Source organism: Arvicanthis niloticus, chromosome 6 (assembly GCF_011762505.2).
Source record: "Arvicanthis niloticus isolate mArvNil1 chromosome 6, mArvNil1.pat.X, whole genome shotgun sequence".
Lineage (NCBI taxonomy): Eukaryota > Metazoa > Chordata > Mammalia > Rodentia > Muridae > Arvicanthis > Arvicanthis niloticus.
Window position 1 is genome coordinate 41,207,138 of NC_047663.1, and position 24,291 is coordinate 41,231,428.

Consider the following 24,291-nt stretch of genomic DNA (forward strand, 5'->3'; position numbering starts at 1 on the left):
AATCAATGAGAACCTTATTATTTCTTTTTAAGTTTACAAACCTAAGAAATTTTATAGGGCTCAGAAAAGGAATGAACACTGAATACCAAAGTATTTCTACCACGTTCTATCATCCTCTAGTCTTTGTTTTGGAGGTTGAGGCAGGAGGATTTGCTTGAACTTTCAGGAGTTCAAGACCAGCCTGAGCAACATAACAAGGCCTCATCAGATAAAGAGAGTACACATTATACTTGTATGTCTTTTGTTACTTGTAGACTGGGCCAGCATGGAATATGATTCCTCCTATTTGAAGCACCCAAAAAAAGTGTCAAAACATAACAAAAATAGTTCAGATGTTAACAGAATGAAACAAAATAAATGATGCACTCACTTGCCTCAAAGTCAGACAGGTATTTGGAGACTGGTGCTGTGGTGTAGACACCAGTGGCAATGGGCTTCCTGAGCTTGGGGCCTGAGCTCTGAGATGTAGGGAGGAGAAGATGAACTGCGGCCCACTCGCACAGAATGGGAGCCTAGCCACTCATGTGGTGCTGAGCCCTCTGCAGCATCTCACCTAGTAAAATGAGGACAAGGAAAGTATCTTTTCCCTGACCCAGGATGGCCTCTCAAACTGTGGGAATCTCTGTTGATGCTAATAATACCTCCCATTTACTTTAGTGGCTTTGTGCTTTTCAAAATATTTTTATCATCATTACTTTATTTTGGTTATCAAAACAACTTTACTGGTATGTTGCATAGTTATTTTTCTACTTTACAGATAAGAATGTTAGGGGTCAGAAGCTTAAATAGCTTAGTGTTGGGGTTAGAGAATTGTAACCAAGGAATATACTGTCTTGTTTTGTTTTTGTTAATGATTAAAACAGTTGAAAACATTCAAAAAGTTGACCAGTTACACAAGTTTATGAACAAAAATAAAAAGTTCTTGTTATTGACATATATTTTTATTCTTTGAGAATTTTGTGTAGACAATGTACCTTTTATCATCATTTATCAATGTATTTTATCATTTATCACCCCTAATTCCCTCCCTTCCACTTCTTCCCTACTTTCCACTACCATTTTAACTTCCTTTTCTCTGTTTACAACGCACCTGGATCTAATTCTTGCTGCCTTTATATACATGGGTGTAGGGCTATCCACTGGAGCATGGTCAGCCTACCAGGATCCATACCCCTGAAAAGAACTGATGCTCTTTCCCCCAGGTAGCCATCAATTCTCAGTAGCTCCTCAGCCAGGAATGGGCCTTGTGTACCTATTTCCCATCCATGCTAGAATGTGGGCTCTCATGAACTCATGCAGGTCCTTGTAAAGGCAACCACAGTGACTTAGTGGGCAGTATGAGTACAAAGACCCTGTCATGATTTAAAGACATGGTTTCAGAGCAGTCCTCCCCAACTTCTGGCTCTTAAAAATCTTTCCACCCCTTCCTCCACAATGTTCCTTGAGCTTTGTGATACAGATACCTCATTTATGGTTAGCCCCGCACAGACCCTTATTCTGTGCACTCAGACCACTTGTGAGTCTCTGTATTAACTACCATCACTGCAAAAAAAAGCTTCCTGGTGGGAACCGAGAGATGCATTAGCCTGTGGGCATAAAAATGAATATTTAGAAGACAGTTGGAGACTCTGTTCATTTATAAAAGTATTAGTAGTTGATTTTCCCTTAGGGCCATGACCTCCCCAGCCACAGGTTCTTGGCTAAGTTTACAACATAGCCAAGCATTTATTGCTTTAATATACAAAGCATGAAGTTTCTACCTGTGGAGTGGGACTTAAATCCAATCAGATAGTAGTTGGTTTCCCTCCACCCAACATGCATGTCATTATTGTAGCTCACAGAGTTCATAGCTGAGTAAAATTGTTGATGAACACCAGATATCAGCAGCCTACATAGCACCTTCAGGGTACAATGAAAGCAAGCAAGCAGAAGGAAAGCTTCCAAGTCTGTTCCAGCTTGATTTCTACATGTCCAGTACAAAGTGTATAGTATCTTCAGTAGTGGGGCTTAGTATCAAGTCACGGTGAACAACCATGAACAATGGCAAGAGCTGTGTTTTATGTAGGGGAGGATCCTCTGGGACCCATCTGACATGGGTGGGGGGAGTTGTGTCCCCCAGCATTCCAAAAGTAGCAGATTGTTAGTGTGTGCCCTTTCGTATATTTTTGCTGTATGTAAGTACATAGTCATACATGCATAAATAAACAAACATACATATTTATAAGCATATATCTGCCATTACAAAGTTAGTTTTTCCATTCAGCAATGTATAGTGGACATATTTTTCATTAAAGTTTTCATAAAACTAGCACATTCTCTTTAGAAATTCCACTGTGTAATTATTTTTATCTAATTCTTTATTAATCTATTTGCCCAATTTTAGCTATAACATATTTTTAAAATAGTTTTAGAGCCTTGGGAGATTTATACTGTTTGGTTAAACTACTTTTAAAAATATTCCCTTGGGAGAAAGCCCAGTGAGTGAAGTTTTGGTGTTTGAACACATAGATGAGACTTCTAAATTGATCCCTCTACTCCCACCACTAGTACCCGTTACACACTTTTCTTTTCTCTCTCTCTCTTTTTTTTTTTTTTTTTTTTTTTGGTTTTTCAAGACAGGGTTTCTCTCTAGCTGTCCTGGAATTCACTCTGTAGACCAGGCTGGCCTAGAACTCAGAAATCCGCCTGCCTCTGCCTCCCAAGTGCTGGGATTAAAGGCGGGTGCCACCACCACCTGGCCCATTACACACTTTTTTATAATGCCTTGTGTCTCAAGCTTGGTGTTTTCTTTTTTCACTAAAATTACTATAATTTGGTTTAAGACTCTTGTTTATCTTTTTTTCTTTTATTTTTTTATTTATTTATTTATTTATTTTTATTTTTTTTTTTTTACACTCCAGATTTTATTCCCCTCCTGGTCTACCCTCCAACTGTTCCACATTCCATACCTCCTCCCTGTACCCTGTCTCCACGAGGATCCAACCACCCCCCACCTCACCCCACCTCACCAGACCTCTAAACTCCCTGGGGCCTCCAGTCTCTTGCCGGTTAGATACATCTTCTCTGACTGAAGCCAGACTGTAACTGGTTTCAGAAATCCTCGTGGTCATGCTCCTTCTCTCAGCTTTCTGAGTAACTGGGTCTTTAAGCACCTAACTCTGATGGTTATAACTAATTACTTTATTCTCAAATAAATTTTAAATAATTTTTCTGTAGAAAATAAGGTCATATGAATGTAGCTGTAGCTACCGTTTGTTTTTACTATACTTAGGTATGGAGCAGTCTCTGCTATACTTGGGTGTATAGTTTAAGGAACTAGTTTACCACAACTCAGTCCTTGATATATTTTACTTAACTAGATATTGATTTGTAATTTATAATTTTGCTTCTATCATTTTTAAAGACACGTTTCTATCTATTAGAAGCATCTCAGGACAAAATAACTTAATAAGAAAGTGGGGATGGGGGAGGAAGAGAGAGAGGGAGGACAAGGGAGGGTGAAAGAGAAAGTAACAGTTTTAAATGAATAACCATCAAAGGTTTAAATTACTCTGTTGACAGTGAGCTTACCCCTACCTGATTCTTCCCTCTAGGGGAAAGTGGAGCTGGTAAAACAGAGGCCAGTAAGTACATCATGCAGTATATCGCCGCCATCACCAACCCCAGCCAGAGAGCAGAGATAGAAAGGTAAGGGACCTCAGGGACATGGGTTGGCCAGGCATGGCCTCACCTAGTCTGCACACTGGGCCAGACCTCAACTGACTGGCAGCAAGCATTTTTTTTTGATGTGTAAATTGTTTTGATTCTTACATTGCATATTATATCTCTGCTTTTACTTCTATTACTATATCAATTTCCAGTTTTATTAAGTTTTTTTTAAACTTAAAACTACTTTGAAATAGTTGAAAGTATTCTGGTTCTAGCTAGTTTCCAACCTCCCCAGAGCTCTTGGAATTTGCACAGCTTGGCTTTATTGTTCAAGTCTCTTCAGGTTTTTGCTGTGTTTTTTAAAATTATGCTCTGAGAGAAATGGGCCCTGAAGATGGACCCATGGCTTCCCATCAACATCACAACTGTAACCCACGGATGCTGGGAGTCCAAGTAAGATTCATGCGTGAAACAGGCTTGTACTGCACTGTGCTGGGCTCACAGTCAGATGAGTACAGTGCCTGGCACACAGTGTTTGCTTACTAAGTATGTAGGAATGAATTGGTGGTTATTTGTTTCTAAGGAAGCAGCATGGCTGGCTTTCTTATGCGGTGTAGCCTTTTCTGAGAGGGAGAACTACTTTCCTTTAGCTCTGATGATGAACGTCAGTTTACTGAGGAGTCACAACTCATCTGTCTGTCAGGCAGCTCGACAGATGGGATCAGGGTCTGCCTGATGTAAAGGAAAAGAATTTAGATTTGATGATACTGTGTGGATTTTGCATTTTCATTGTAACTGGATTACCCAGTCAAAAGAGGCCCTCTAAAGAAATGTGACATATTCCCACTTCTGGTTTTTGAACATTTGATCAAATTGTTGTAATTTCTTTTGAATCTCAGGAGAGTAGCTAGCTGAGAACTAAATTACTTTCATCTTTATGTAGCAGATAAGGCTTATGTAAATTTACTGTCATTCTCAAGCGTAATGGGCTCTGTCATCTTATGGGACCTTTGTAAGCAAGCAGTTCCTACACACATGCCTTTGTAAAGCACACAGTCATTTATGGGCAGAAGTTTGAAGGGTCCATTGCAGGGTTGGGGGAGGGATGATGGTCCACTAATCAGGTTGTGTCACAGGCCAGGTTATTTCTCCAGTGTGACACTGTGAGAAGAATCTTGTCAGTGAAGTAGAAACAAAGACATATGGGATAGAATGATGGTAAAATCATCCAATTTTCTAATTGTCTTCATCTCTGAATTTTTTATAATAACTTTGAGGTATTTTCATTAAAGAGTGAAGAATATGTTGCTGAAGTCAAACTGCGTTTTGGAAGCTTTTGGAAATGCCAAAACTAATCGTAATGACAATTCCAGCAGATTTGGGAAATACATGGATATCAACTTTGACTTCAAGGGAGACCCCATTGGGGGACATATTAATAACTACTTGCTGGAAAAGGTATGTGTGTTAGGTTTCTAGGGTGGTGCTTGTGAGAGCTGAATGTCTAAAGATAATATTTGTGAAATTGCATTTATTGCTTTAAAGTCCTGTTGGATCCTATTACCTGTCTCCAAATCTGCCTTCCATGGTAAGATCCTCTCCTGTGTCCTCACATTAGCACCTGGTGCGTCCAGTTAGGCGTTGTCAGTGCAGACTTGGGGTAGGCATGGGACAGAAGAATGTGTGTCAACTTTTGTGTAAGATCTAATCCAAACTAGTCAAATCTCCTCTCTCCCTCCCTCCATTCCCCTATGTAGCCAAGGCTGGCCTGTAACTCAGCATCCTCATGCCTCAGCTTCTAAGAGCTCAGGTTACAGGAGTGTACCATGATGCCCAGCTTTCAGACCTCGACTCTTCTTACGTTGCCATCCTCCATCCAGTTTACTTTTACTAGATTGAAATTTCCCTTCTAGTTTCTGTTTGCTTACTGTCTGCAGCATTCATTCTCTCAATCTAGTTAAGCCAAACCATACAGTCACCTCTGCCTCGAATTGTGCTTCAATTCAGTTGCTTCTCAGTCAAGGGTTTCCCATCCCAGTGACACCACAGCATCTTACAGCCCTGCAATTTCTATTTTTATCTGTTATATCAAGGTTAGACTACTAAGGAAACAAGAACTTTTTCAGAGTCAGTTGGAAAGAAACAGGAAACAGTAAATATTACCCATCTTTCTTTCATTTTTTTATGATTCCACTATGTGTGTGTGTGTGTGTGTGTGTGTGTGTGTGTGTATAAAATCAAAAAGAATACTTTGAATGCACATACATGTTGAACATTCTTTTTAGCCTGTCTAAGCAGAGTCCCTAGGGCCTGATCATGGTGACTGATTTTATTATAGGATATGAGGCACTGCTTTTTGAAATGCCAGCAGACTCTGGACAAGGGAATGTTGAGAATGTTCCTCCCCAGCATTCCTCCCATTCTCCCCACTCAGATCCCTACCACTTGCACATACTGTCTTGAGAATGCAGGTTAAAAAACAAACAAACGACAACAAAAGAAACATGGCTTCACTTTTCATGAATTTTATTTTAAACAATATAAAGAATTATCAAAATATTGCTAGGCAAACCATAGAGAACACTCATCTCTGATAAGCTTTGTCCACGGGTTTTTTGTTTTGTTCTTTTTTACTCCCACCTGCACGCCCTGAGCTGAGGACCAAACCTGGGGACTTGTGCTTACTAGGCAAGAGCTCTACCACTGAGGTAAACCCCATCACTAGCCACAGATTTTTTTTTTTAATGCACAATGAATACAAGATTCTTTAAGAAAGTTGCTTCTGTTTTGTTTCATTTATACCTATAATTCCAGATTAATCATTTTTTAAAAATATTTTTTCTCAGTCTCGTGTGATTGTGCAACAACCTGGAGAACGAAGCTTCCATTCTTTCTATCAGGTTAGTAATCAGTTCCTTAGGTAAAGAATTGTTTGCCTAGTCATGCAAAGAATTTTTCTAGTGTACTCTCTCATCTGTCCTACAGCCCACTGGCTTTCCTTGTTTCCAAACTAATTATATGTATGTACAGGCTTGTACATCCCACCTAAGAGACCGTAAATGTGGGCACTGTGAGAGCTAATAGGTGACCAGCCAACAAATGCTCCCAGGCTGCACATCACCTTAAAGTGGAGGTAACGACGTAATGACTGTGAAAGCTATTGGTACCATCTAGAAATGTTGATTTCATTTTCTTTTGAATTGAGTTGCTTCTCTTGTGCTTGAGAGTTCCAGAGATGAAAATGTCAATTTGGTTTGCTTTGCTCTCGATAGGTGTAAGACAATATGATTACTTTAAAAACAAAACAAGGATTTATAAATCCAAGGGAGAATTATCCTCTATGCTGTCAACACTCAGAAAAAAAAATAGGTCTTATAGGGAATGTTATTAGAGTTTGAAACAAACTCTTAAATAACCCTCCTTTGGCACATAGAGCAAGTGAGATATTAATATGATTTTCGAATCTCAAAGTCATATAAACCAAGATCCTTTTTAAAAGCTGCTGACCTAATCAAGTAACATTTGGGAGTTTAAAGAATTAAAACCATAGGGTTGGAGCTATTTCAGTTGGTAAATTGCTTGCTGATAAGCGTGAGGACCTGAGGTCAGTCCCAAGAACCTGTGTTTAAAAAGTTGTGGGCTTGGTGATGATCATGTACAGTCCTAGTGCTGGGTAGGCAATGACAGTCCTGGGGATTGCTGACTCCAATCAGAGTAACTGGAACCTGAGGAATGACACAACCCAAAAGTTGGCCTCCCTGCACATACCCACAGGAACACACATGTAGACACACATTTAAAACTTTGAGTTAAAAAGATTGATTTTTTTTGTAACTGTCTTTGAAGGTGATTAATGGTGACAGTGCAATCATATACAACATTGTTTGATTAAGTAATTGCCTTGGTCAGTGCCAATCATGTTTGGTTAAAAAAAAATCATTTTTAATGTCCTTTAACTGTACATTTGAAGTAAAGCAGAGCTTACTGTTGAGTACAGAACCTTTATGTCAGTGATCCTGAAGGCATGCTTTATAAATAAAAGGGTAACAATTTTGTATTTGTGTTTCTGTTAACAATTTGCTAGATTTTAGATAAACAATTTCTCTATAAAATATAAGAATTGCTTATTTCAAGAAGTTACAGCTTTCTTCAAGTATCTTTCCCAGTTGGGTGAAGTTGCTAAGAAATATCTTCAGTCCGAGAGTCCTAGCTGGCAGTCATACTCCTGTCTGACTGTGACAGTTGAGGAAAAGGTGCTGAGCACATGGGACTCCATGAGCCTGCCAGCTGATGCCTCTTCCCCAAAATGCTGACTTTTCTGAACTCAGCAGGATAGCACTGCTAAGCTGCAAGCACCTCAGGGCAGGGATCCTGCCTGACAGATGATGGCATTCTGGGCAAGAACCTTTTAGACCAATCTTGTTGTGAATGAATTTTAAGTGCTATTCCTCGTGGCTGTATAACATTCTGCCTGTCTTACTAGATAGAAGCTATTTACCTATAAGTGAGAACAACAAGACAAAATAAAATCCAAAAATTTCCTCAAGGCATAAACAGGAGGACTGTATAAAGTCTAGAAAATGAGTAAAGAACTAGATCACTTCTATATCAGACCATTTGACATGTGAGGATCAGCATCTGCCTTGACAGTTGTGGTAGCCAGTAGGAACCCTAGACGGACAGAGCCAAGTGAGTGAATATTTACTAAAACAGTATTTATTAGATTGGCTTACATAAAAGCCTTCATGCTGGAGAGGCTGAGAACTCAATAACAGCTCAGCCCATGAAGCAGGTGCCTCAGTAGTTCTGGTCTGGTGTGGAAGGCCTGAAATTACCTGGAGCTGCTGATCTTCCTTGGAACCTTGAAGAAACTGAGTTCTTCTGTCAGCAAAAGAATGTAGTAGTGGTGGTGTGGCTCCAGCAGCAATAGAGTAGATGAGCTGACTGGCAAGATACAAAAACAAAAAGCAAGGCTTCTCCCTTAGGCCTCCTTTTATCTAGACTGCCTACATTTAGAGAGGGTCTTCTCAATTCAAATAACCTGGTCAAGAAAGTCTCTCACAGGAATACCCAGCAGCTTTTAGTCGATTCTAAATGCAGTCAAGCTGACAACCAAGATTATCCATCACAGCAATTTAATTTAAATTAAATATTTTCAGCTACTCCAGGGAGGTTCTGAGCAGATGCTGCACTCTTTACACCTGCAGAAATCACTCTCGTCCTACAACTACATCCGTGTGGGGGCACAACTGAAGGTGAGTTTCTTCTCTGAGAACCAAGAGGAGGCAGAGGGAGCACAGGCTATTCACCCAGGCCCTCTACTGCCCTCATGCAGATGAATGTTTCCTCTGTTCTGCTTTAAAAATCTCAGTCCAAAATTTATCCCACCACTGGACTGAAAACATAGCTAACTAACCTTGCATGGCTATGCTGGCCTCATCTAACAGAAAGTTCCTCTCTGTGTTCAGGGTTTTCTCTTAACATCTCTAAATATTTGATCTGACTCCATTTATCTGAAACCATAAAAATCACTGAACACTAGCAAGCCTTCCTCAGAAGAGTGTGTGTGATTTAGCCAAAGGCATGCTTGTTATGACAAAATGAAATTAAAAAGCACTTTGATTTTCCCTCCCTCCCTCCCCCTCCCTCTCTGTCTCTCTCTCTATTGTCTTTCAAGACAGGTAGCCCTGGCTGTCTTAGAGCTCATGCTATAGACTAGGCTGGCTTTGAACTCAGAGATCCACCTGCCTCTGACTCCCAAGTTCTGGGATTAAAGGTGTGTGCCACCACTGCCCAACCTCCACTATTTTAAAATATTGATTATGAGTATCCTAGAAATAGTTTTGTCCCCTTAGGTTGTTTCCTTGTATTCATGTTTCAAAAGGACTCATGCTTTGCCTTCCCTTGCCTGTAATTGTCTACATGCACATCTGCAGGCCCATTTTGCTCTTTATTTGAATTAGTTTTCTTCTAGTCGTCTCACAGCCAGTTTGACAATGTGTTGGTTGAGGAGAGTGTATAAAGAAGTAAATGCGTGTTGTCATGGCTCACTGAAGGGAAGGCATGGAAACGCAGAGAGCCAGCGCTGTGGGAGGCTTGGGTCACAGTTACTTCCGGAAGGATAAGTGTATGCATATTTGGGCCCTGCATTTCCAGATTTTTAACTTTTTTTTTCTAATAAAAGGCACACCGCCAGCAGAGTATGGTAGCACATGCATGTGACCTCAGTACTGAAGAGGGAGACAGAAAGATGGTGGCTGCACCTGGGCCACACAGCCAGACCAGCTCACAGGAGAAAGCACTGGTGATTTTAGTTAGGTGAAGAATACAAAGATCTCTGGCAGGAAAGGATGTGAGAAGTGTTTTTATTTAAATTATTATTTTACTTATGCTAGTTATACCCTTATTACTGGCTTAGCAATATTTTTATTGCTGTTCATAGAAGTAATTAATTTTCTATTCCTTGGCATTTAGGTTTGCCACCCTTTTACACTTTTCTAAGAGCAGAAATGTTTGGCTGAAAATGAATTGAAAATTAAGCAGAAGAAGGCAATGGTCCAACTTTCTCTGCATTGCCAGAAATACTTAAATATGTATAGAGGATTCTGAAATCAACACTTAAAACAAGCTGTAAGAGACTGGGCAATTCTTTTGCAGGCCCATCATGTGCTTTTCCTCACACCTCCTAGGTCACATTGGCATCACAGGCCTGTGGCTGAGCACTCACTTAGTAAGGGGAAGAAATGGGTGTCTTAGGATTTCTGCTGCTGTGATAAACACCGTGACCAAAAGCAACTTAAGAAGAGAAGAGATTCAATTCATCTTCCAGCTGTAGTCCATCATCCAGGGAGTCAGAGGAAGTCAAGGCAGTACACATGGCCCAGGAGGGGTGCTGCTTCCAGCCTTGCTCTCCATTGCTTACTCAGTCTTCTTTCTTATACACCTCAGGGTCACTCGTCCAGAGGTGACACGCCCCCCTAGGCTATGCCTCCACAAATCAATCGCTAATTAAGAAAATGCCCCATAGGCTCACCTGCAGGCTGTTGTTCTGGAGGCGTTTTCTCAATTGTGGTTCCCTTTTCTGAGATAACTCTAGCTTGTGTCAGGTTGACCATATACTAGCCAGGATAATGGCCATGATCTCTTTAGAACCATGAAGTCTCCTGAGACTAGGTGCAAGCCAGAGGTGAGCTTGAAGAGGACTCAACAAATCTCATTCTCTAAGCAATAATGAAAGAAAAGATGAATGGCTGGTAGGGAAACAGCCAGGAATTTCCTTGTATGGAACAGAACTACAATCTCAACATGAAGTTATAGTAGTAATATCTGATGTTTAAGTATTTTTGGTATGCTAAGGACCAGACAACAACCTGTAAGAAATGTATTACTCTCTCTATGTAATGCATGAGGAAATTAAGGCTCAATAAGGTTATGCATCCATCCCATAGTGAGAAAACATTGGCGGGTGTAGGAGCTTGCCTGGTTGTGCCTATAACACAAAGGAATGTGTGCTCTTTAAGCAGAGTAGGCTTGTTTTGTATATCCTTCCTCAGTAAGCAAGCATCAGGCCAGGGCCCCATCCAGGCAAAATGAGCAACTTGTTGAGAAGAGGCTTAGTCCAAAGCTACTTCCTGGAAACTTGTAGTATAAGCAGTTGCCAATTTTTACTGTAAAATCTGATGGCACACTGGTATGTCCAACCCAGTGTCCATGTGTCCTAGGGCTGCAGATTCATCGTTGAGCTCCTGTGCTCCAGTTAGAAGCTATGACTTCTTATCACTTATCACATGAGAGAAATAATGGAGTATAGATCTGGACTACTTAACAGCTTGCTAAGTTGCTCTAGGGGCTGCTTTTCCTCCGCTGGGAACTAAGCCTGATTATACAGTGTGAGAGCCGCTTCCAGCCTGCACAGAGGACCTGAGGGAGAGAGCTGCCAATGCAGTAGCCACCATGGACCTTAGAGTTCTCACATTCAACATTTCATGTGTGACCTCATGTCCCATGCCATTGCCTCCATGGAGCATGGAGTTGTGATCGTCAGTGGTTCAACTCAAGACAGAACCGCTCAGAAAAGTGCATGGTGTTTATTTTAAGTGACACAAATCTCACACACAAATAGGCCTCATATAGCCAAACAACATTTCCAACACAAAATAAATTTTTTAATATTTGTCTCCATTAAAATGATTTACTACAAAGTCATCAAGACTTCGGCTAAACACATGAGTTTTGTAGTTAATGCTTAGGTGAGGTGTTTGTGACTCACCATTCTCTGTTCATGTCTAGTCTTCCATCAACGATGCTGCAGAGTTCAAAGTCGTAGCTGATGCCATGAAAGTAATTGGATTCAAACCTGAGGAGATTCAAACCGTGTATAAAATTTTGGCTGCTATTCTTCACTTGGTGAGTAGGGACTCTCAAAGTGTATTGTCTCCCCCTAGAAACAGGGCACTCTTTTAGATTTTGTCCCCTGTTGAAAGTAATTTCCTTTGTGAAAACTACCCTTATGGTTTCGAAAACTGTATTCTGATTTTCTTTATTATTTTATATGATTATGGGTTTTCCTAACCACTGCAGACTTGGAGACTGTGCCCAGTGTGTGATTCCCTTAGACCTTGAACTCAGCACCGAGCCTAATGGCAACAGCATTTGAAAGAGATGATTTCAAGTGGCCTCCAAGGCACAGACAGCTCACCTGAGGCCAGCACCATAGACCAGATGGCAGAGATAGTTATGAACTTGACACCATAACAATATAGACCCGCTGTCAGAACTGTATGCTAAGATGAAAGGATAGACAGGTGTAGAGAAGAGGGAAGGAAGTGCAAAGGAGGCTTTCACATGTGGATATGCAATTTAGGAGGGTAGGTACAAGCAAGCTTACCTGAACTCAAGATATGTCAGAAGCTCATTGGAAATGTCTCTTTTGTTTTTGGTTTTGATATAGGGAAATTTAAAATTTATAGTAGATGGTGATACACCGCTTATTGAGAATGGCAAGGTCGTGTCTGTCATAGCAGAATTGCTCTCTACTAAGGCAGACATGGTGGAGAAAGCCCTGCTTTACCGGACGGTGGCCACAGGCCGTGACATCATCGACAAACAGCACACGGAACAGGAGGCGAGCTACGGCAGAGATGCCTTTGCCAAGGTGAGACTAAACTTGAACCATGGGTTGCAGCATAAGTGAAATTCTCTAAGGATGTGTCCAGACATCTCTGACAGTGAGCTAAGGGCTTTAGGAAGCCGTGAGACTTTCTGGCCATCACTGACTCTGTGAAACCCATGGTTTATTCACTGGTAGAAAAGCAAACTAGACCAACTGTGGGAATGAGGGAGTTGAAACCACTACCTCAGCAGAGTATGGCACTAGTATACCTTTCCTGCCTCGTTCTCTGCCATCTTCCAACGTAGCCTCATAAGTTCTTCTGACTGCTTCCAGCCACAGGACCTCTGCACATGCCATGTCTCTGCTTGGGTTGTTCCTCTCCCATAGTCCCCTATTTAGTCATGCTGCTGACTCGGCTCAAGTGTCTCTTCAAGGAAGACTTCCCTGGATTGCTTGAACACAGAATAAATTAGAGTCACTTCAGGAGTGGCTATGAAGATGGCTCAGCAGTTAAACATACTTACTGTTCATGCATAGGACCCAAGTTCATTTCCCACCACCCATTTGGGCAGCTTAAACTACCTGTAATTTCAGTACCAGGAAAACCAACACCTCTAAGGGCACCTATATTTACCCACATACAAACACACATAATAATTTTTAAAAGTCACCTTAGACACTGTGTATGTGTTTCTTCATCTTATCCCTTACACTCCTTGGAGACTATGACTTTCTGTGTTCTTAGTACTGTATTTCCAGCGAACTATATGTCTGAGAGCCTAGCAAATGTTTAGTGAATGAATGAATAACTTCCTAAGTATCCAAGTTCATTTACTCATAGCTCAAAGTAGGAACAGTTTCAGAGGTGAGAAGTACAGATGTATCACTGATGTAGTAAGGCATGGATACATGCCCAGAGAATAGTCTTAAAATACAAATAGTAGCCAACAACCATATTTAAAAATCCAGATTGCTTCCTTCAGTTTGGCATACATCATGTAGCTGTCTGGTAATAGGTGATGTACATTCTAATCATTCTACTTAGGCAATTACACATGTGCTGAACAGTCAGGAGAAGGTGGACAGGATTGAAGACATCCCAAGTCCAAACTGAGAGACTCATTCCCAAACAGGCAAGAATTTATGATGTTCTTTCTCTCACAGGCAATATATGAGCGCCTCTTTTGTTGGATTGTTACTCGCATCAATGACATCATTGAGGTCAAGAACTACGACACCACAATACATGGGAAAAACACAGTTATTGGTGTCTTGGATATCTATGGCTTTGAAATCTTTGACAACAACAGGTAAACTGGGTATGATACTGAACATCCTACTGCTTGGTTTTCTTTCTATCAGCCTAACATTTTCCATCTCCTGCAGCTTTGAGCAGTTCTGCATTAACTACTGCAACGAGAAACTGCAGCAGCTCTTCATTCAGCTGGTGCTGAAGCAGGAGCAAGAGGAGTACCAGCGGGAAGGCATCCCTTGGAAACACGTGAGTGCCGTCCTGGGGAGTCTCTCTGTGCCGCCCACCTTAGCAGACCTTCTGACCTTTGTGGCTTCCTGGTTGTTGTTTGTCTATCAGAGTGTAGCACCACTAGAAGCTCACTCTCTTGGCTTCAGTTAGATGAACTTATTTCTGGACCCAGTTGTTCCCATTCCTCTCATCATTCCCTTCTCTCCTCTGTGATCTAAGTGGCAGTGAATTGCCTTTGGCTGCTGCTACTCCCATTCTCCAAAGCCTGTGATTGGAATGCTGGGACACTTGAATGCCTGTCTAGTTCTACATTCTCTCTCTTGCTGTCACCTCTCTCCTCCTGGGTGTTTGTGAATGTTTGTAATTGTCACTTCCTGTCTACATCTCATCTCTGCCAATGAGATGTAGACAGGAAGTGATACTGGTCAGAGGTTCACAGCTGAGAGGCTGGCTCTCCAGGCTTTCTTGATCTCTCCTGCTCCTGACAAAAGTGAGACCTGCGTGTGTCATTCTTCTTATACATTTGTATTTTAAAGCAATCTTGGTAGTACACTTTTTTAAACTCTCTGATATTTTCTTATAGTTATTGTTTCTGTTTTGTGCAATTTTGTTGGGTTCCTTTGTTTCTTAGGGGACAGTCTGACATTTTCCCAGGCCGTCCTTGAATCCGACTATGAAGCCAAAGATGACCTGCGCTCCTCATTCCACCTTCTCCTCCCAAGTGCTGGGATTATAGTCTCTCGCTGCCATGTCTGGTTGCTGAGTTTATAAAACTCCACTCTCACCACACAATAAAAACCAAGCCAGTGGTTTTTCTTTGATATCAAACATAGTATTGACATTTCAATTCAAAAGCTATTTGAGATGTCATATTTAAATTATTTATATATTCATACCTTCCCATTTTCTATTTTACTTATTTATTTTAAAAAGAGAGTGGTATAATAAATAGTGCTTCTGCCTCAAATTGCATCTTTGCCTTCCATCTTGTGTTAAATATTAGAATGCCATAAAATGTCATTCAAGCATATAGGCATAAATTTTGCATATTTAAAATAAACCAGAGTTGTCAATTTTATTATAAAAGAGCTGCCTATTGTTTGATTTAAACAGTGACCTCTCATAGCTATTTAAAATACAATTCAATTAAGTTTATATGAAATTTCCTAAGAATAAACCTCCGTTTGATATACAATATAACTGAAGTTGAGGCTTTTTCTAAGCATGAATCTTATCATAAAACCTGTTAATCAGTTGTGATTTAGAGGTAACTGATCCAAAACATCCTTTGAAGCTGGTTGTGGTGGCACATACATATAATCTCAGCACTCCAGAGGCTGAGGCAGGAGAATCACAAGTTTGAGGCCAGCCAAGGCAACTCGATAAAACTGTCTTAAAAAAAAAAGTCAAAAACTCCTCCAGCAATCAGAATATCAAATTCCACGGGCTTAGTTCCTAGTGGGAAGCATAACAGAGGCAGTAGTGGCTAATCCAGACACCTCAGAAAAGCTCAGTAACCCCGAAGATGAGGGAGTCGTAACTGAAACAGACCACTAAGGGAACAGAACCCAACTCTAAGGTGACAGAAACAGCAAGTCGGTGTGCACCAACATCGTAGCCTCTGTTTGCCTTAGAACCCCAAACTTCTAAGCACTGTGCTTTCTTTCATCATTATAGAACATTTCAAGAGTTCTCTGGAGTAAGAAGGAAACATGAACTCTGTGCACCATCCCCATCCTCCTGCCTCGAAGCCTTCCTCATATGTCCAGATTACCTTGAAGTTACTCAGCCATCACATTTCTTCACCTGTGATTTTCCTCATCTCTCTAAAAGACAAAAAATCCTACAAAAACTATAACCACAGCTCTATGATCCCATCCCAAAAATGAATAACAATTTCTTTAGTATCATTTCCTATTTCTTAAGTTGTTTTATTGTTGTTGATGGTGAAAGTTTACTTAACTAGATCCAGATTAGGGTTTTGCATCATGATTGATTGATTGATGGATAGGTTTCTCACATAGGTCAGCCTCATGTGCTCCCTCCCTTCTTCCCTCCTTCTCTTCCTGCTCCCTTTCTTTTTTTTTCCTTTGTAATCTTTTGTTGAGAAGAGTGAGCACTTTTTCTGTAATGAGCATGATTTTTTTCTGTAAGGTTTCCCAGCCCAGATTTTGCTAATCCAATTCCTGAAGTGTAATTAACACATTTCTGTGTACCTGCATGTTCTGTGTATTAGTGATGAGATCTAGTGACTTGACTGGGTTCAGAATTAGTTTTTCTTCACAGCCGATCTTATGGCCTGTTTGTGAGTGCCTGTCAGGAGTTCATAAAAATCTGATTAGCCCTCTGATTCATTTGTTTATAAAAGCGAATAATACTTTTGTTTTTTAAATTTCTATTTTTACTTATGTATGCATGCATGCTTGTCTGTATGTGCGCCACATGCTTAGAGGTTCTATGAAGGCCAGAAGAGGGCATTGGAAACTGGAGTTACAGGGGATTGTGAGCCACCTGGCATGGGTGCTGGGAACTGGATCAGGAATCTCTGCAAGAGCAGTAAGTGCTCTTAAGCACTGAGCCATCTCTGGGAGTCCCTACAAATCATTTTAACTATTGAGAACTTCATATTCTAGTGAACTCTCGTAAAGTTACATTTTAATTTTCAATTCAGTTGTTTGCCTGAAGCTTTCTAAGAATGTATTGTATACATTGTATGTTTTATATAGACATAGCTGGATTTTAGATTTTATAACAAATTTAATTATAAAGTTTATTATTCAGAGTCCATAGTCATAGGAAGAAAGTAGCTATTAAATGTGTTTGTATTTGGAGAGAGGGTACGACATGGGACCTCGGTACCTATAAATCATCCCTCACATCTCTCCCAACTCATGGGCACTCAGGTCACCAGAAGAACCCGACTTTTAAAGCATGCTTTAAGCAGTTCTTAAAGCACCATTAAACTTAAAACCAAGAGTTGCTAGAATCTTCAACAAATATCAGTGGCTTCTAAGAATACAGTTGGATTTTAAGGCAATTCTTATACTCAGGACAGAAAACTTTACTTTCATAGTCCTAATATTTAAAATGTTAGCTACTAATAGATTTCCTTCATTTTTGCATTTTGGGATATTTTTCTAAAGGTGTTAATAACTTTTCTTCATAACTACAAATATGGTACTGAACATATAAACATGAAAACATGGGTAATTCTTGCAGTAGGGCTGTCCTGGGCATTGGACGGTTTAACAACATCCTCGCGTCCACCCAGTCAGCCCCTGTAGCATTCCCCTTACCATGACAATCAAAACTGTCTGCTGACATTACATCACATGTCCCCAAGACAAAATTAATCTCAGTTGAGAATCCCACTCATGAAGGAATGGAATTGAGTGTAGGATGGGGAGGCAGGAAGGACTAAGACAAGAATTAATCACTCTTTGCCTTAGTCCAGTCATCGCTGCTGTTTCATTCATAGCACAGGAGTGAAGATATTAGGTCAGAAACCTCTGTTAACATGTGTGCTCACTATAGTGATTGACCTCACTACTGTCTGCCCTGCTGACATTGAGGTGAAATGAAAGGGACACCTGTGTGTCTTGCTTGTTGGGGTTCCCGTTCTCCTGGGCATTGCTTTCCTGCTTGTCCTGCAGATTGATTACTTCAACAACCAGATCATTGTGGACCTCGTGGAGCAACAGCACAAAGGCATCATTGCAATCCTGGATGACGCTTGTATGAATGTTGGCAAAGTCACTGATGGAATGTTCCTTGAGGCCCTTAACAGTAAATTGGGCAAACATGGTCATTTTTCCAGCCGAAAGGTAATAAGACCTTCCTCTTATCTTGAGCTGTAAGGTTCTTGCTTATTGTTTGGCAGGGCAACATTGCTTTATATTAGGTTAAAAGAATGTACAGTCAAATAAAGCGAAAAGGCCTGATCGTTGGTGTATCTCTGAGTTCTGCTTGTCTGATACAATGATGAGGTTGACAGAATCATAGTATCCAGGAGAGGGAGCTACAGACTAAGGAATTTGCTAGATGCAGGAAAAATGAACAGGATTCTTTAAAAGCATGATGTCATTTGTAGCCAATAGGTGCTGAGTCCTTGTCCATGTGCTAGAATTTTTTGCCTGCATCTGATAACTCTGCATAAGAAATTGCTTTTGTCCTTGACTTTCCACCACAATCCTCACTGACAAAATACGGAGTGTGTTCTGACTGCATTCTTCAGACCCTGGACCTGCTTAAAAATGAAAGATTTTAGCTGCAGTTATCGTTGTTATGGAGAAATGCTTTCTTTCAGTGTATTGAGTAAGCTTCCAAGTCTCCATTTTTTATAATCTAAAAATGTCACAAATAAACCACATTTGTATAATAGTTGGGGGAGTTGTGGTTCTCAGACTCTTGTACAAGACCTGATATGCAGTATGCTTGTCATTCGTGTTTGCTTAGGAGTCTGTGTTGGGGAGGGACACCTCATCATCACCCCAGGCTTCCCCACAAATGCATGCTTGTCCAAGAACTAGACGCTGCCAGGAAAACATACCTTGTTTCTTCCCATCCAGAAAGAAATGGGCAGCAGTTCTGTTTCTCTCTAAATCTGAAGCACATTGCCATTCTGCATGAATAAATCTGCTTCCTAACTCTGTCCCATTTGGAATTATGTAATCTTAATGGAGAAATTCCACCATTAACTATAGAGAAGGTGTGAGTCATCTGTAAATTGATTATTAACTGACACTTATCTCAGGGCTGTTACTTGTAGCTACAAGCTGGTCTTCAGCTAATGCAGACTGATCTGTGACATTAAGAATCTAGGTCCCTTCAGCCAATTCCCACTTATACCCCAAAGGTCTAATTAAGTCCCTCTTGTTCAAATAGGTCTATTCCTCAGTGCTGGGCACAAAACTGCACAAAGTGGAAAGTAACCTTAGTCACAGTGAGACATTTAGGGGCACCTTTATCTAGGCAAATGGCTGACTGTAAGGGAGTCTAGAGATGTCATCTCAGGTTGTGGAGATTCGTCTACTGATGTACCTACTGGATACTAGATAGTCAGTGTTGGTGAAATTATATCAGTTTATCATACCAAATAAATCTTTCTTAAATTGTTTATATTTACATAGATATCTATAAGTCTCAAAAATGATACCCCAAATTATTATTCTCTCTTTTACCATGGCCATTTATATGGCTAAATTAAAATTGGTCAGGCAAAAATTTTTTTTCATTTTATTTTCTGTGTGTGAGCATTTTGCCTGCATGTATGTGCACCATGTTCATACAGTGCCCTAAAAGACCAGGAGACAGCATCAGATACCCTTAGGCTGGAGTTGTGGGAAGTAGGACCTGAACCCAGTTCCTCCAGAAGAGTAGCCAGTACTCTTAACCACTGAGCAATCCATCTAGCCCTTCAAGCATTTTTGAAATGTCTTTTTTGAGATGAACTCTAGCTCTGTGTTGCTCAGGCTGACCTCAGACCTCTGGGCTCTGCTGATCCTTGGCCACTCAAGTGACTAATGCTGGTACTGCATGCCAACACACTAAGCTGTAATCCTTCTCCTTAAGGCAACTGAGCATCTTGTGTTTAAACACTTGCTACTGATTTGATAGGAAATGCTAAAAAGTAATTTCCGTAGTGATTGATTCTTTCTCTTTTATTTACTTCCTTCCTTATTACTGTTTTGGTGGAAGTCCCAGTTTCCCAACAGACTAAGTACCTACTTCTTTTTCCTTCTCCTTCACCATCCCTTGGATAAATATGAGATGGAGATATTTAAAGTGTAATCTTTTTGGGGAATTTGTATATATGTGGTATGTGTGTATGTCTGTGTGCAAGCATATGTGGAGGTCAGAGGTCAATGTCCTATATCCTCTCTATTACTCTCCAACTTTTTAAAAATAATTTACATTCATTTATGTATTCAGGTATTTGCATGTACATGCTTGCCTTGGCACACGTGTAGAAGTCAGAGGACAACTTGCAGGAGTTAGTTTACCCACTGAGCCATCCCACTGGCCTTCTAGTTTATTTTTTGAGACAAATTCTCTAATTGAGCCTGGACCTCCCTGATTGAGCTATCTTAACTGGCCAGAAAGCTTCAGGTATCCTCCTGCCTCTGCCCTGTTAGCACTAGGATTACAGACATCACTGTACACAACTTTTATGTAATTGCTAAGGATCCAAATCAAGTCCTCACCAACCGAGCCATCCCCCAGCCCCATCTTCTGAGGAATTTTACCTAATAAAGGAAAGAAATGAAATACCCTAATTGTCAGGATGTTTGAATCACCTCATACCTTTTTGTTAAATAATCCCGTTGGGTTGTATGTTGAGCCAGGTATCATTTGCTACCGCTAACTGATCAGACAGATTTACTGGCTTATTAAATAAAATGTTGGTGCCTTTTATTTGGGTCTAAAAATCTTCCTATTGCATTAAAGGTACCATGGAGAGGCAGTCACATGATCCAAACAACTATAAAATGTTTTAAAATAAAAAGCTAAATAACAAGTATATAACAGTACAAGAAAAGTTAATGGGTGTGTGTGTGTGTGTGTGTGTGTGTGTGTGTTGAGGACAATCACAGCTTTGCATTTTATCCAAATATAAAAATGGTTCATAATTTGAGTCTTATTCCTTCAGGAATTTTACAAATTAAAGAATATTTCGAAAAGACGGAGGTCAGGGTAGGCAGACAGGCTAGAGAGAGTGCATACTGGTCTTGTGCATACTGGCCTAGCAGAGAAACAGAGTTCAGTTCCCAGCACCCATGTCAGGGCAGCTCACAACTGCCTTAACTCCAGATCCAGGACATCCAAAACCCACTTCTGGCCTCTGAAGGAACTCACACTCACAATGCACTAATCCTCATAGACACAATTAAAAATAAAAGTGCAGCTTTGAGAGATCTGGAGGAGGATATATTTTGGAGACACCTTTATACTAGATGCTTTGGTCTCCAGATTTATTTAACTCTCTACTTTCTCAGATAAATAATTATTGAAAGAAACAGTGAATCTCTGACTTCCTGTAATTCTTCATTTGTGAAACTTTTAGATAGCATTCCTTTAGCGTCTGAAGCTCGCTGACTTGGGTAGGATTGTGTGCTGCATGACACTCATCTAAGCAGTACTAGTACCACAGTACTAGTGGTACTGTGTAGATTTTTATTGTCTGCCTGTCTGGCCTATACTGTAGCAAAGAAAGTTGGAGGAAGTCATGAACAGATCCAGGGAATATAAAGCCTGCCATTTCACAAAGTTTTCCCCTTCAATGATAAAGAGGATTTATCATTTTATTCATTTCTGTGAAGAGCACCTAAGCTGGAGCCCAGCTCATCAGACAGATGAGCTAAGACCCTGTCTACATGAAACATGTTTCTTTCTGTTTCTGGGGCCTTTTCAGTGCTACTCCTTACTAGCAATTTGATGTAGTATTATCTGTCTACCTCACTGAGCTTCAGCCATGTATGTGAGAGAGACATTGTCATACTCTTAAGAGTAGATTATGTGGACTGTGATATGTGTGTGCCTCATAGATAGTAAGCCTTCATTGTGATCCTCCCAAGTGGAACATGGAAGAGAAAGATTCAAGTGTCAGAAGCATGCACAACACATGTCTGTTTCTCAGAAAGCCATACTTCTTCCATTGTTTGGCTTCTCTACCTGCTAGGGACCAGCCTTTGTATCCAACTAAATAAAAGGCATCATTTGCCATCCCCTGACCACACTGGGTATGGAATAGCCACAGTTCATATGCATTGTCCAGACCTAGCCAATTGACCATAGTGACTATTAGAGCAGCCAGCAAATGGAGAAGGCTAGTTGTGTGCTACATGAATCTCTACCAAAAGCCTTTACCTTGTCAGCCATGGATTTAAACAAACCCCCATAGAAGGGGATCTTATTTAGGTATTGTAATTTGTAATGTTTGGTCATATTAAGTTAGAATGTACTAATTAATTAGTAATTAATTAATTTTAGAAGTTGAAAATGTCTTTTTTTCCTTTATCTCTTAGACCTGTGCCTCAGACAAAATCCTGGAGTTTGATCGGGACTTTCGAATCCGGCATTATGCAGGTGACGTGGTGTGAGTATCTACTCTGGTGCCTAGCATGATGAGTTGCATGCAGTCTCTCTTCAGAAAATAATACTAGGAAAATACCAGTCATTTTTCTTTTCGTGTGTGTATGAGGGGGTCATTTGTAGATCAGCATATTTTCATCTCTTGATTTGAAGAAAGTGGTGGCATAGCTTCATTTCTTCCTTGCTTCTCAGACATTTGGTTTGAGCATATCATGTGTGACTGTGTACTTCCTGGTGTGGTTGGAATTCAATAAAAGTGAACGAGTGTATCAATAAACCTTGGAAACAAAGGGTTTATTGGTTAGGGTCTACCATAGACACACGGATAAGATAGGTTCTGCCCGAAGGAAGCCAGCAGGTTAGTGAATACAAGCAGATACATCCATGTCACAGGAAGGGAGGAAAGGTCTAAGCAGGGGAGGTACTCGGCACCATGGGAGCAGTGAAGAGTCTGCAGAAATCTTGCTGGAGGAGGCAGTGTACAAGTCCAGCACCGTTAAGTAAAAGCCTGGAAATAAGAGAGGAGAGGATGAGGGGCAAGGAACTGCAGAGCACCCAGTGTCGGCAGGGCTATAAGCAGCTATGCAAGCAAAAGCAGTTTTACTATATTATTGTCAGATAGTGTCTGAAAATAGAATTCTTATTTTTTAAATTGTTTATTGCCTTACAATAAAAACAGCAATTGACAAATACCAAATGGTGTGAAAATTACCTAGGTATGTTAGGTTCCAGGTGCTCCTGTATCAGACTGTCACAAACCAGTGACTTAAACAGCAGCCACTTAGGTTAGGGATGTAGCTTAGTGGTAAAATGCCCACCTGGCATAGGTGAAGCTCCCAGAGCCACAAAAACAAACACAGAAGCACACGTGAGTTTTCGTAGCTTCATGGTTCAGGAGGCAGGAAGATCAAAACTGAGCTATGACAGGCTACACCTGTCCCGGAAGCGTCTCTCGGGGAGAAGCTGTCCTCTTCCCACCTTTTGATTCTATGGACATTCCTTGGCTTGTGGCTTTACCTCCTATGGCTGCTCCTCATCCATTGCTTTCTCCTGACTGTTTACTCTCCCCTCCATGTTGAAAGGATTTGGTGGCATTTATGGCCCCCACTCGCCTATTGGATTAGCTCTTCTTCTTTCAAGATCCTTAACAAAATCACATCTCTTTACTATAGAAGACAGCATTCCCAAGTTCCAGTGTGGGAGTTCTTTTCCCAAGGGATGGTGGGATGGCTGTCACTTGGTACGGGGGTCATTGTTCAGACTGTCTTTGTTATGTTTCATTCTTCATTGAACCCTAGTCTTCATTGTTCCTTATTGTTTAAAGAACTCTACCTTTTCCTTATTTATTATGTTAGGAATTCTTCCCACGTAACCTATTACAAGAAGAGATTAATCAAGACAAAAGCAAATGATTATCTTTATAAATGCTGGAAAGACATTTGAAGAAACTTTAATAGCTATTTCTGACTAAATTAACACTCCAGAATCATAAAACTATATGAGTCTAAATTAGAGTCTGTCAAACTAGCTATCATTGCAAGATGTCATCATCACCCACCCTTCTGACCCTGTGCCCAGGATTTAGATGTTGTCATCTCCCACCCTTCCTACCCTGTGCCCAGGTTTTGAGTGCTGAGTAAGAAAGTCCAGCTCCACTGAGATGCTTCCCACTAGGATAAGCCCAAGCCTTATTCCAGGCTGCTGTTTGATGATCAGGGTAGCATAAGGGCAGAGATGGACAGAGGCCTCTGCCCCCAGGTCCTCTCATTTTATAGAGAATTCAACTTCTACAGAACAAGTAGACATCTGGCCCAAAGCCGCATGTCATATTTATGGGAGAACTGAGGCAGCAACTAGATTTCCAGGCTCCTGATCCAGAGTTCCAACTGGCATTCACTGCCTCAGGCTTCTCTAGCCTTCAGTCCTCTACTGGGTTTTTATGGATTATCTTCTAGAT

General features: G+C 40.7%; 1 protein-coding gene across 4 annotated transcripts in view; it reads left to right on the plus strand.

Moving 5' to 3' along the window:
- Positions 1-24,291, plus strand: part of Myo1d (myosin ID) — a 281,386-nt gene that overhangs the window by 83,806 nt on the left and 173,289 nt on the right. For all 4 annotated transcript variants that reach the window (XM_076936189.1, XM_076936188.1, XM_034505907.2 and 1 more), the window contains exons 3-12: positions 3,594-3,687; positions 4,941-5,106; positions 6,495-6,548; positions 8,808-8,903; positions 11,938-12,054; positions 12,599-12,802; positions 13,925-14,070; positions 14,147-14,261; positions 17,897-18,067; positions 22,268-22,338. In XM_076936189.1, the coding sequence (XP_076792304.1) occupies positions 3,594-3,687; positions 4,941-5,106; positions 6,495-6,548; positions 8,808-8,903; positions 11,938-12,054; positions 12,599-12,802; positions 13,925-14,070; positions 14,147-14,261; positions 17,897-18,067; positions 22,268-22,338 (1,234 nt within the window). The remainder of the gene's footprint in view (positions 1-3,593; positions 3,688-4,940; positions 5,107-6,494; positions 6,549-8,807; positions 8,904-11,937; positions 12,055-12,598; positions 12,803-13,924; positions 14,071-14,146; positions 14,262-17,896; positions 18,068-22,267; positions 22,339-24,291) is intronic.